Here is a 14,540-nt window from a genome sequence, read left to right as displayed (position 1 = left end):
CTTCCAGTTCAGAGGGAGCAGACAATCAGGCAGAGTGGAAGGAGCAAATGTCATGGCTTAATATTGTCAGACTAGATGCTCAGAAAATGGTATCTTAGGAGACCCAACAAAGATTGTTGTTATTATTAACTTACTTGCACCATCTAATGTTCACACATTGCCCTTGTCATTGAGTCATGCTAGATATTATAGAGATTTATAGAAAATTATGTTGCTATTACCAAGTTTATAGAGAGGACACTAAAAAAGTCTAACATTTTCCATTAGGCAACTAAAGGTGAAGCTTATTTTTGTATTTTGATATAGAAGTTGGTTAGTGCACCAATCCTAACATTCCAAAACTAGTCAATTGAATTTTGTGTCCTTGTAAATGCTTTAGCTATATCTCTAATATCAATGCAACCAACTGAAGGGAACCTTGACCATCTTGTATACCTTGTTAGCGGATGTCTAGAGCTGAATACACTAAACAAATATCAAACACGAGAATCTAGCAATGGTTTATGCACTTTAAAAGTTTCAAGAATATTTACCAAGTGGTTACTTTTCACCATTCTACTTCAAGGTATCTAGACAACATATTGACGTCAAAAGGTAGAATTTGGAGATGGATACTCTTATTTTAGGAGTTCGATCTTAAACACGTCAATAATCCTACGAAGCATAACATAGGCCCCAACCACTTGTCATGAATTGAATTAATGAAGTTTGGAGGTGCAATAGAATCTAGATGATCAATCACCGAAAATGGATATTTGTAGTATGTACAAGGTTGAGGCTATACCAAATTTCCTCACAAAGGTGGCTCTATTTTGGACAATAAGCAATGTGCCTAAAGAGAACATTGTAGCACAAAGAAGACTCCCAATTGCCAAAGCTACTGTTGAAATTTGGTACCGGAGGACAGGTGGTTCCCTTAGGCTTTGATCTTTGGCCTAGGGAAAAGTGTCCAAAAGAATTTAATTTTTCTCCTAAAGTGACTTTATAATTTTATAAAGTTAAATCTAATTTAAAAGTGACTTTAAGTGATAAAGTTACTAAGTCTAATTTTAAAGTAACTTTTATAAAGTAAATGAAAAATTAGAAAGGAAAAGTGACTTTGGAAATAAATGACTAAGTGGGTCTTTATTAAAGTGGGGTGAATTAAAAAATAGAAAGTGAGATTTAAATGAGCATTTAATCTCAGCCATTGATCTAAATCTATTTCAGCCATTGGATTTAGAGATCACCCAAAAGTCACTTGGATCACCCAAAAGTCACTTGGAGTTATATTAAAGGAGGAAAAGGAGGAAAAGGTCATTCATTCTTTCATGCGCAGATTGGGAGAAGGAGAGCAAGAGAGCAAGAGAGATTTCTGAGCAGAGAGGAGAAGGAGACAGCAGCTTGGCACACATTCCAAGGCAGCAGTTGAGCAGATTTGTACAGCTGATTCAGCACATAGTGAAAGGCAGATTTTTGCACAAAAATCGAGGAGCAGTTTGCTGATTTTTCTGCACACAAAACGGAGGCCGTACAGCATTTATTGCTGTCCTGTTTGCTGTAATTTCCAGATTGCTGTGAGGCACGGGAAAGAAGATAAGTTGTAAATTTGCTTGCTGATTTTTTGCTGAATAATTCTCACTGTAAAAAGGCAATTTTCAGAAATAAAGAAGAGCTCTCAAACTGGTTTTCCCCAAGAGTTGTAGGGGGGTTTTCCAGGGTCAAGTTGACCAAAAATATCAGTGTTTTAATGTGTTTTAATGGCTGTTTTTTATTGCTGATTTTTAATTCTGCAATTTCCAGCATTCTGAAAAATTTCCAGAATTTGTGTTTTCAGCAATATTTATTTTTTTCAGTCTGTTAAATGTATGGTTATGGGAATGGGTATTTAACTACATGGGAGAAATAAGGAGAAACTGAAAACCGGGGTGGGAAAACAGAGATTTTTACATGGTATCAGAGCTTGAGTGCTGAAGGGCAGTTTGGGACAGCAAAAGGAAAAATTACAGTTGCTGATTTTTCACTCAGAAAATTCCAGCAAGCTGATTTTTTCATAAACAGCAATTTTATCTTTACTACAGCAGTGCTATTTTTCAGTTTTAGGACAGCAGGATGTCATTGGGATTGAGGGTGGAGGATAGGCTGGATGGCCATATAAATTACAGCGTTTGGAAGGAGAGAATGCAGAGTATCTTTGAGGAGGCAGAAGTCTGGGATATCATGGTGCATACCGCACAGAACCCTGTTGTTGTGCCCACTGATGTTACTCAGTTGGCTGAGTATAAAAAGAAGAACAATAAGGGTAAGAGGCTGATTCTAGACGGAATCAAAGACCATTGCATTCCTCATGTGAGAGGAAAGAGCAATGCCCATGAGATGTGGACAGCATTGTCCAATCTCTACCAGAGTACCAATGAGAACCGGAAGATGGTCCTGAAGGAGAAACTGAAGAACATTAAGATGGGGAATGATAGTGCAGCTGGATATCTCACAAAGATTACCAATGTGAGAGATGAGTTGGCAGCGGTTGGAGAGGCCATTCCATCCACTGAGTTGGTGCGTATTGCAGTGAATGGCCTCCCCCGTTCATGGTTGAACTTTGCTGATGGGGTTTGTGCACGTGAGACCCTTCCCACATGGGAGAGGTTTTGGGATGATTGTATTCAGACAGAGATCAGGAAAGGACAGCTTGGGGCAGCCAAGCCAGTTGAGCAGGATGAGGACGTAGCACTGGTGGCAGGAGGCAAGAAAGGCAAAGGGAAGAAGCAGGCTTCCACAAGCAGTGGTGGGGGCAAAGGCAAAGGTAAAGGTAAACAGGGGAACACACAGAAGGACTATTCCAAGGTGAAGTGTTGGAATTGTCAAAAGATGGGACACTATGCAGTTGTGTGTCCGGAGAAGAAGAAGAAGAAGGGGAAGAACCAGGATGTGGCAGCTTCAGCAGAGATTGAGGACTTTGCAGGTCGTTTTGACCGGGAGTTTGCGTTCACTACGTGTGAGTCCTCTAGTGCAGGATCACCTGCCACACAGGTTCAGAGGGAGCATGCTTTTCCCTCGATTAGCGGAGCATCTTCAGGTATCTGGTATGTGGACAGTGGGGCTTCACATCATATGACAGGAGTCCGTGAGTACTTCTCAGAGCTTTCAGAGAGTGGCACTGATATTGAGGTAGTACTCGGTGATGACAGAGTTGTTAGAGCAGTCGGGGTGGGGACAGTGACATTTCAGAGGGAGTCCAAACCTCCCTTGAAGGTGTCAGAGGTTCTTTATGTGCCAGGGATGAGGAAGAACCTCATATCCGTCTCAGCTTTGGAGGACAGAGGATATGAGGTACTGTTCAGGAGAGGACAGGTGTTGATGTATCCCAGGGGCACTCCAGCTGATTCAGCTAGAGCGATAGGTGTACGCCATGCAAAGGTGTACAAGTTTGCATTCCAACCCCTTTTGGCATTGAGTAGTAGTACCGACAGCAGAGCTAGCAGTTCTGAGCTGTGTGAGATTTGGCACCACAGGATGGAACATATGTATCATGGAGCCTTGAAGACATTGCGGGAGATCACTACAGGTGTGCCAGATTTCAGTACTGATCACTTTGATACTTGCAGAGGTTGTGCGATGGACAAGTTTGTCAAATCCCCTTTTCCCAGCAGTGACAGCAGAGCGACGGGGATACTTGATTTGATTCATTCCGATGTGAGCGGTCGAATGTCTCATGTTTCCTTGAGTGGATATGAGTACTATGTGTTATTCATTGATGATCACTCCAGGAGGACCTGGATTTATTTTTGAAGACCAAGAGTGAGGTCTTCAAGCGGTTTCAGGAGTTCAGAGCTCTTGTGGAGACTCAGACAGGTCGAAAGATCAAGTCCTTGAGGTCGGACAATGGAGGAGAGTACACCCTTGGAGAGTTTGTTGACTATTGTGCGGAGGCAAGCATTAGGAGGGAGTTCACTGTTCCTTACAACCCCCAGCAGAACGGAGTTGCAGAGAGGAAGAACAGATCCATCATAGGGGCTGTCAAAGCCATGTTACATGATCAGGGGTTGCCATTGTTCTTGTGGGCAGAAGCCTGCAACACAGCTGTTTACTTGCAGAACAGGAGTCCGCATCATGCCTTGGGGCACATGACTCCGGAGGAGGCTTTCTCTGGGAAGAACCCTGATATTGGTCATCTTCATATCTTTGGATGCATAACATACTCCTATATACCCAAAGAGAAGAGGACCAAACTAGAGCCCACCGCAGAGAAGGGTATCTTTGTGGGCTACAGTGAGACCTCAAAGGCCTTTCGGATTTACATTCCTGCACAGAGGAGAGTTGTTGTCAGACGGGATGTGAAGTTCGAGGAGGACAGGGCCTTTAGGAGGTCACGGGAGTTAGAGTATCTGGATCAGCCAGACCCTCAGCAGCAGTTGAGTCAGTCGCAGGGATCCAGTGGGCAGGGATCAGGAGGATCCGGAAGTACATCTATGAGGATGTCAGGTCCATCAGTGAGCAGTGGCTCGCCGAGCCAGAGGGGTGGTGCTCCAGGCAGCATGCAGAGCAGCTCACAGAGCAGTTCACTAGGGAGTCCACTGATGGACAGTTCACACAGTACCTTAGCTTCTACAGGTTCAGGGGCAGGCAGGAGGACAGTAGACAGACAGTCAGGAGTTCAGGCTACTGATGATGATGAGGAGGAGGAGTTTCATTCTCCAGTGGGAGAAGTGCGCTCAGGGAAGAGGAAGCCCAAGTGGCTTCAGGACACCTTGAGAGATGCCACATCTGTTGCTGAGCCGAAGAGGCCGGTCAGAGAGAGTAGACCACCTGAGAGGTTTTGTAGCTATATGGCAATGGTTACCAGCATCCTTGACTCTGAGCCTTCTAGCTATGAGGAGGCAGCTAGCCAGCAGGTCTGGAGAGAGGCCATGCAGGAGGAGTATTCTTCTATCATGAAGAATGATGTTTGGGAGGTGGTGCCGAGGCCTGAGGGCAAATCCGTGGTTACTTCCAGATGGCTTTACAAGGTAAAGCATGCTGCAGATGGCAGCATTGAGAAATTCAAAGCGAGGTTTGTGGCTAGAGGGTTCTCCCAGGTAGAGGGAGTTGATTATGGGGAGACCTTCGCTCCCGTGGCTCGATATACTTCGATCCGCTCCATTATATCGATAGCAGCAGAGATGGGTTGGAAGATCCACCAGATGGATGTGAAGACCGCATTTCTCAATGGCTTCATACAGGAGGAGGTGTACATTGAGCAGCCACAGGGCTTTGAGGTGCATGGGAAGGAGTCCCATGTGTGCAGACTGAAGAAGGCCCTTTATGGCCTGAAGCAAGCTCCCAGAGCTTGGTACTCCAGGATAGATACATACTTGCAGGAGATGGGTTTCACAAAGAGTGAGGCAGATCCGAACCTTTACTTTATTGTGATTGGTGAGGAGCCTCTCATTCTGGTGCTGTATGTGGATGACTTGATCATTACAGGTGCAGAGAGACTCATAGAGCACTGCAAGAGAGATCTTGCGGCGGAGTTTGAGATGAAGGACATCGCCCTGATGCATTACTTTTTGGGTTTGGAGGTGTGGCAGGAGGAGGGGCATTTCTTCCTGGGGCAGGGGAAGTATATTGTGGACATCCTTAGCAGATTCCACATGGAGGATTGTAGACCCATGTCGACACCGATGATCACCAACTGGAAGAAGCTTCATGCTTCGGATTCCGAGTTGGTGGATCCCACATTGTACAGGCAGCTGATTGGTTCCTTGATGTATTTGGTCAACACTAGACCAGATATTTGTTTTGCAGTCAACACGATGAGTCAGTTTATGTGTGAGCCTAGGAAGGTTCACTGGGTGGCTGCAAAACACATTTTGCGGTACTTGCAGGGGACAGTGGATTATGGTCTGGACTACAGGCAGGGAGATGGAGTGAGATTGGCAGGATACACTGATTCTGATTGGGCAGGTTGTGCTTCTGATAGGAAGAGCACTTCAGGGTGTTGTTTTGGGTTGGGTTCAGCAGTAGTGTCATGGTTCAGCCGGAGCAGCAGTCAGTAGCACTGAGTTCAGCGGAAGCATAGTATATGGCAGCCAGTCTAGCTAGTTGTGAGGCCATCTGGCTTCGCAAGATGTTGTTTGGCTTATTTGGTCAGCCGTTGAGACCTTCAGTGATTTACTGTGATAATCAGAGTTGCATTAAACTCACGGAGAATCCAGTATTTCATGACAGGTCAAAGCATATCGGGATCAGATATCATTTCATCAGAGACTATGTTCAGAAGGGAGTTGTGAAACTTGAGTATATTTCCACTGATGAGCAGGTTGCAGATATTCTTACCAAAGCCTTACCACGGGGCAAGCATGTCTACTTCAGAGACAAAATGGGTGTGGTGAGGAACACCTTCCTCGGTAAGAGGGAGTGTTGAAATTTGGTACCGGAGGACAGGTGGTTCCCTTAGGCTTTGATCTTTGGCCTAGGGAAAAGTGTCCAAAAGAATTTAATTTTTCTCCTAAAGTGACTTTATAATTTTATAAAGTTAAATCTAATTTAAAAGTGACTTTAAGTGATAAAATTACTAAGTCTAATTTTAAAGTAACTTTTATAAAGTAAATGAAAAATTAAAAAGGAAAAGTGACTTTGGAAATAAATGACTAAGTGGGTCTTTATTAAAGTGGGGTGAATTAAAAAATAGAAAGTGAGATTTAAATGAGCATTTAATCTCAGCCATTGATCTAAATCTATTTCAGCCATTGGATTTAGAGATCACCCAAAAGTCACTTGGATCACCCAAAAGTCACTTGGAGTTATATTAAAGGAGGAAAAGGTCATTCATTCTTTCATGAGCAGATTGGGAGAAGGAGAGCAAGAGAGCAAGAGAGATTTCTGAGCAGGGAGGAGAAGGAGACAGCAGCTTGGCACACATTCCAAGGCAGCAGTTGAGCAGATTTGTACCGCTGATTCAGCACATAGTGAAAGGCAGATTTTTGCACAAAAATCGAGGAGCGGTTTGCTGATTTTTCTGCACACAAAACGGAGGCCGTACAGCATTTATTGCTGTCCTGTTTGCTGTAATTTCCAGATTGCTGTGAGGCACGGGAAAGGAGATAAGTTGTAAATTTGCTTGCTGATTTTTTGCTGAATAATTCTCACTGTAAAAAGGCAATTTTCAGAAATAAAGAAGAGCTCTCAAACTGGTTTTCCCCAAGAGTTGTAGGGGGTTTTTCCAGGGTCAAGTTGACCAAAAATATCAGTGCTTTAATGTGTTTTAATGGCTATTTTGATTGCTGATTTTTAATTCTGCAATTTCCAGCATTCTGAAAAATTTCCAGAATTTGTGTTTTCAGCAATATTTATTTTTTTCAGTCTGTTAAATGTATGGTTATGGGAATGGGCATTTAACTACATGGGAGAAATAAGGAGAAACTGAAAACCGGGGTGGGAAAACAGAGATTTTTACAACCACTGGCCCTCAGTTGATTGCAAGGAAACTTTATATGCTAAGTGATGGAGTACTCAATTATTTGGCAACTTTATATGTTGAACGATGGAGTACTCAACTAAGTTACCTGACACATCCCTACCCCCCTCCCGCCCATGTCTCATATTCTTCATGTCGGACACAACACGAACCTAACATGTGTCAGACATGAGTCCCCCCACCCCCTGTCTCATATCCTTCGTGTCGAACACAACATAAACCTGACACGTGTCAAACACACCACCCCCGTGTCTCGTATCCTTCGTGTTGAACACAACACAAGCCTGCTACGTGTCAAACACAAGCTTGACTCGTGCCAGGTTTGTGCCATGATTTTGAACACATGTCTACTTGTTTTCACCCTCGCCCTTATTTTTCACCCATTCAGTCGAATTTTTAGAGTTGTGGCGGGATTTGGAGTGAGAGCAAGGGAGCATAACCAGTTTTAGAGGAGATTCGAAGTGTTGGTAAGTGGATTTGACATCCATATTTATTTTTTATTTTGCTACAGCAAATTGTTTTTTACAGTATTTTGTTTTTCTTCATATCACAGCAATCATGGCTCAATCAAGTGCAGCTGGGAAAAGGCAAAGGAAAGGGAAGAATGCCCCCATTGATAATGCCCTTCTTACTTCAATTTGACAGGGTCTGCAACTGTTCCATTTGTTGGAAGTGGGGGCTACAACAGCAACTTCAAACATTGAAAAAAACATTCTTTTGCTGTCAATTTCTTGTTTGTTTGTCAATTTATCATCATTGATGTAGTACTAGTTGTATGTATGATTGAATTTGTATCATCATCATGTAAATGATTTAGTTTCTAAATTGAATCCTTGTCTCTATTTCATTTTCTTTGTTTAATTCACTAATTTGTTATATTTTTAACATTTTTAACAATTGATTGAATCAAAATTGTTTTAGTGAATTAGTGAATTAAACACAGAAAATGAAATAGAGGCAAAGATTCAATTTAGAAACTAAAACATTTATATGATATATATATATTATGTCCTCCATGTCCTGTTCCAGGGGTCACCTTGTCACATGTCAAATACTCGTATTTCTGTGTCCTGTGTCATCATGTCAGGTGACTTAAATACTCAATTGTTGGGTTCTAGACCATGAGAAACACGAAATTATGTGGAAATGCCAAAATAGAATTGTTGGGGGTCATTACAGGCCAAAGTCACTGCAAGGCTGTGTTACAACAATGACTGGTGGCCCACAATATTCAGAAATACTAAGGATTATGTTATAGCTTGTGATGTTTGTCAAAGAATTAGAAGGTATTCTGGGAGTAATTAGTGACCTTTGCATACAGTGGTAACAATCCATCCTTTTGAGAAATGGGCAGTAGATTTTATTGGGTCAATTAATCCCCCTACTCGACATTCAAGCACAAGGTACATCATTACTACTACCAACAATTTGACCAGACAGGCACCAACAGCACCTATCCAATATTACTCTCTTGAGATTGTAATGAGGTTCATCTTGGAGATCATTACCTACTTTCACTACACAAGGATTTAAAGAAATGATCAAGGTAAGCATTTTCTGAACACAATGATTACAAGCCTAACTTGAGAGTTTATGATAAAACACAACAACAGCAACCTTTATCTTCTGAGTTGGCTATGGACGATAAGCATTAATCCTATGGTGTTGATTTATAAACACTCTCGAGTCAACATTGCAATTATTACATTCATAAAATACTTACCTTGATCACTCAACTCCTTGGGTAACCAAATTTTGACTAATAATGATCTCAAAGATGAAACTAGATGCAACCTTAACAGAGTAGTCCTAAGCGTGTCGCCTCTGCATACCTGGCCAAATAATGGTAGCAGTAATGATGTACCTTTGACCTAAATGTCAAGAATGAGGATTAATCGGGCCAATTAAATCTACTCCTCATTCCTTGAAAGGTAGATTACTATTACTAGATGCAAAGGTAACTCATCCCTCCCGGAAGGCCTCCCAATCCTCTAATAGACATCGAAAGCTGCAGCATATTGCTTAGCATCTTTGAACATTGTGGGCCAATCAATGCAAAGGTAACTCATCCCGCCTGGGACAAACATCACAAGCTTTAACATAATGCATAAGCATGTTTGAATATTGTGGGCCACCATAGTCCTGCCTGTAACACTTTCCTACAATGGCATTTCCACAATAATGTCCCCAAGCAGCTCAATTGTGGCATTCCTGCAAAATATCATGTCTGTCATTCTCCAAGACAAAACATCAGAGTACTTCGTCACTCCCCAACATATAGGGTTGCCACACGATACGCTGATTGTTAGCAGTTCTGGGAACTAGGTGACTTTTTTGCGCTGCAGTGTACTCCTGAAGACTGAGACACAACTACTGTTGGCAAAAATAAGGTTATCCCTGCAAGGGGTGTGGTCTCAATCTTGAACATATAGTAACCAGTAATCCATCATCTACTGCACCTCTAGGTTCCCCTGACTCAAGTCGGGACAAGTGATCAGAAGCTACAGACTTTGTCACTGTTGAACTTCATTAGCAGACTTTGCTTCAGAAAAACTGTAGGATAACAAATGACAGGTTAGAGAGTATATAAACGCATAAAGCTTTAGTGTTAGGGTCTTGATCAAAGCCGTTTTCATCTGCTGACTTACAGCCAACCGTTTTTCTAACCTGTATACCATTTCTTCCAGAATTGTCTAGGTTTCTCCAGCAACGTGTCACCCATCCATAAATAAGTAATGTGCCCCAAAAACAACATTTCTAATTCCCTTCTGGTTTCTGACAGGTTTCACCCAGGAGAAATAGCTAAATGTCCCATTTCTGGCAACCTGGACACACAACTTTATAGTCTAATCATATGTAATCTTGACCAATAATTGCACGTGTTTTTCACTAGTTTACATGTATAAAACCTTATCTTAATTCATTGTAGTACTTACAGGTTGTATGCATGTCATATTTCATCAAGATCACATGCACTAGATCTACTCAACTGAGTTTCTAAGATATATCTTCAACAAAGATTCGTTTTAGAAGTTGATCTGCCAAAGTTGACATGGCAATTACAATGTAGCACAACTGATGTGGTAACTGATATAACAAAATTGGCATTCATTCGTAAGTTTCACATATTGAATTGGAAAACTCCAGTTAGATTCTGCAGAATGAATTATTACGAATAAAAGCTTCACCCCCTCTATCTCTTATAATAGACACTGTTTAAAAGCTCCTCAGTTTTTTCATTGTTTGACATGTTAAACAACCTTTGGCAGTTGTTATGAACAATGCAGTTGTTCGATATTTGCAAGCATAACATACGAAATTTATCACAAACCAGACTTAACTCTCGGGCATGGTGGTTCAGTGCAAGACCTTTTGATGTTGAAGACAATAATTAAATGTACTTCATTTTTTATTTGATGAAAAAGTAATCGGAAGAAACAATCACACCAGCAAATACACAAGCTTAGTAACCACAGACCCCTTCTTCTCTCAAGTATCCACCACTGATCTGTTTCTCACATTCAATGGCCTTGAAGAAGTTCCGATTCACCGAACACCCTGCCTTTTCGAGATGCTCCCGAAGGAATTTTACAGTGGGACCTGTCGAATGTTACCAATAAACCCTAATTATTCATTCTTCATATATATATATACAAATATGTATACAAATTATACTCATGGACACAGTTTAGTTTTGTAAAAATTGCAGGTTTGCTTCTACTTTGAAGCTTCCAATTGGAAAAACACGTCGTCCGAACACACACAAAAATTGAAGGTTTGAAGCTCTGGGTCGAACATTTAACCAAAATGTGTGCATAATGTGGAAGAAACCTTACTTCTGAGGCTCTTCTGAATCATCCTTTCGCACTCCTCCTTAGTGGTGCCAGTGGAGCTGTAGAGCGATGATGCAGCAGAGGAGGAAGAGGATTTCTTCTCAGCAGAGTCCTCCATTGTTGTGAGTGCAATGCTCGCAAAGCTTCTTGAGGAAATTGGCAGATCAGAGTTAAACCCATATACCCATCTGAGATCTTAAACCCTAAACCCGCGGAGCACTTTGTCTAGGAGAAAATTGAAGGCTGAGAGCGCAATCAAAGATTGCAAATGTTTTGCATCGTCCGGTTAGTATTTGTGGTCGGAACTGACTTTCATTTGTGAACGGGGAGAGAAAGATTCAATTTGAGTATTTGTGAACGGGGTGAGAAATATTTAATTTGAGTATTGCAAGGTGCAGAAAGAAAGATAATGTTTACTAAGTTAAACATAGTTTATGGGACGGAGTTGTCTATAATGCGACTTTTTGAGATTCCGGTGACGGAATCCGGCGGAAGAAATTGAGATGAAATCATGATTTGTTGCAGTTAAAATGGTTTTTTAACTGCATATTCGGATTCAGCACCCTGAAAAACCCCTGGGACGGTTTCATTGTGCAGAAATTAGCTATCAAACTTGGATTCCGATAAATTACTGCCGGATTTTCACCGGAAAAAATCGCCGGAAAGACTTTCAAAAAGTCGCGTTAAAGACTACTGCTTATGGGACAGATTGTTTTTTCATTTGATTGATGTATTGAGTCTTTATTTCGATTGAAAGGTGAATTATCGATTTTAAAAGTAACCATCCATTTGTAATCCCTCTAAAGTTAAGTGTGTATATGTAAAAAAAAAGTAACCATCCATTTGTAATCCCTCTAAAGTTAAGTGTGTATATGTAAAAAAAATTAAAGTGAGCATAAATTTCTGACCCTCATGAAGTGATGTATGTATCGAAGTGATGTATGTATCTAAGTGAGGCAGGTATGTATAGTGAATTTGTAATATGTTATATTATATTAATTTAGATAAAATTTAAAATTAAATATTTTTGTTGTAATTATAATAGCCATAGTATATTTACCTCTTGTTAAGTTAGATATATTAATAATTTATATTTACATATAAAGTGAAAATATATAGTTGGAATCAAAGTGAATTGATACATTTCAGATATTGATATATTAATAATAATAATTTGTTTGTTTGAAAGCTTGGATTAACCAAATAGATTTGTAAGAGTGTCTACTTTTGGGGCCATAAATAGATCCATAATCAAGACATAAAGCTTAGGAAAATAATATCTAGGAAAAATATAAATATGAGAAACAAAAGGAAAAAGGATAAAAGAATGTCAACTGTGAAATTTTTAAAGATTAATTTCTAATAAAAAATACGGCCCATAAAAAAATTTAAAGATTAAAACTTTTTTTTTTAATTATCATTGTAATCTATTAAATTATTAATGTAATATATTTTATTACATTGAATAACTGAAGTAATCTATTATTTAAATTATTATTATATCTATTATATTATTAAATTGTTATGGATGTGATAATATTATTATAACAATATTTATTGTTATAATATTTAATAATAATATTATCAATATTATGTTATTGTTATTATACTAATTCATTGTCTTTTATTCTCTAATTTTTTTGGCAATATAATTATTATATTATATAATGAAAATGTTATTTAGAAAACAAATGCTATAGTAGTAGTAAACAAATATTATAGTAGTAGTAGTAAAAAGGAGGGAAAGTGGAATAGAGAGGGGAGATGGAAGGATATTTAGGAGAAGGAGAGCGGGAAGAAGAAAAATTTAAGAATTCTTAAATTGGTTAATGATGGGAATCCAACTATTGTTGAGTTCTAGGCCATTATCTCTATTTAAATTGTTAGGGTTTTTGATAATCTCCAAGGCCTCCCTGAAGCATCTTCTCAAATAATGGTTTTCCCTAGCAATGATTTCAGAGTTCTCAAGGTTTATATGGTACTTGGTTTTGAAGGAGTGTTCGGCAAGGGTAGAAGAGTGAACATGCTCATGTTGAATATTAGCAACATGTTCTTTCATTCATGTTTTAAAGGATCTTCCAATTTCCCCAATGTAGCATTTACCACATGAGCAGGTAATTTTATAGATACCTTGGTGTTGATGTGGGTCAATGTTATCTTTGATGGACCTCATCTCCTAATTGATAGTTCTCATGAGATTGAAAGTGGTGGAGAAATTATTCTTTCTTAGAACCTTGGTTAATTTATCAGTTACACCTTTGATGTATGGAAGATAAATCATTTTGCAAGGTGGTCTAGGTTCACAAGGATGGAGCCTTCTTTACTCAGCCTTTTTAAAGGTATTTATGTTCTCTTCTTCTTTGTAGCCAATGTTACACAGTATTTTGTCACACCTCCTGTTCAGTTCTTGTTCCATATGCCGAAGCGCCAAAACATTGACAATTGTGCAGTTGCATATCCATCATGATATACATACCAAAACCTCCCTGAAGAATCAAAGGAAAACTACCCTAAATCAATTCTGAACAAGGTTAACTAAAAACTAAATTTTAGGGTCAACGTGTTTTGCTACACTGCCTGCCCGTGTTGATGGTAGGTTGCTCTTCTTTACCCTAGAGTTGAACCTCTTCTCGCAGGTTTTCCCAAACTGGAAGAGAAGATTTGTGCACTAGAACCTTCGAGAACAACGAGCTGGATATTGGTTATTATTGATATGGTCGAGCTCTTCCATTTGGACCTCTTGATCTTATCATCATGGACTTTCCCCTTGAGATGTGGACCTTCCTCCCTCTTTTGTGGATCCTTAACTCCCTCTCCCTTCCTATAAATTTACTCCCTTCCATCCCCAAATGGTTGGTCATTGATTGTTGCATCCCTATGCTGAGATTATGCTTACATGCTACCCATTCTAGCTTGGAGAAGGAGTGCTTGAAGAGTCTTTGCTTAGACTTGGACATCCACCAAAAGGAGGTCTCCAACATCAAGGCATAGGTTGTATGCTTCCCTTTTTAGCTTATTAATATATACATCTAATGTTCACTTTCCATAATTGTGTAAATGTTTATGCTTTTAGCTTAATACTCCTTGATCTATTAAGTAGTTTATGTTTGATGTATGCCATATATGCTCTTGTATCTTGCATAGCTCTTTGATCTTCCTTGAAGGTACTCGAACATGAAGAACAAGTAAGGAGCGAAGCCTGTTTCTTCTCTTTGCATTTGTTAAACATAAGCTAGGAAAGTGTATGTTAGTTTGTTTAGTTTGTTTCTAGA

The 14,540-nt window shown here is 39.9% G+C and overlaps 1 protein-coding gene across 2 annotated transcripts in view; it reads right to left on the bottom strand.

Moving 5' to 3' along the window:
- LOC149183934 (mitochondrial inner membrane protease ATP23-like) overlaps positions 1 to 11,642 on the bottom strand; it is a 146,170-nt gene extending 134,528 nt beyond the window's left edge. The window contains exons 1-2 of one of the 2 annotated variants that reach the window (XM_089417329.1): positions 11,272 to 11,642; positions 10,914 to 11,035 (exon numbers count right to left, since the gene is read on the bottom strand). In XM_089417329.1, coding sequence (XP_089273455.1) covers positions 10,914 to 11,035; positions 11,272 to 11,386 — 237 coding nt within the window. In that variant the 5' untranslated portion in view covers positions 11,387 to 11,642. The remainder of the gene's footprint in view (positions 1 to 10,913; positions 11,036 to 11,271) is intronic. The other variant, XM_089417330.1, reaches the window with a different exon arrangement.
- Positions 11,643 to 14,540: the final 2,898 nt, after the last annotated feature.

The sequence above is a fragment of the Pinus tabuliformis genome, chromosome 3_2 (genome assembly GCF_031772625.1).
Source record: "Pinus tabuliformis cultivar Carrire ecotype Pingquan chromosome 3_2, CPIR1, whole genome shotgun sequence".
Classification (NCBI taxonomy): domain Eukaryota; kingdom Viridiplantae; phylum Streptophyta; class Pinopsida; order Pinales; family Pinaceae; genus Pinus; species Pinus tabuliformis.
This window is presented reverse-complemented; position numbering and strand designations above follow the sequence as displayed.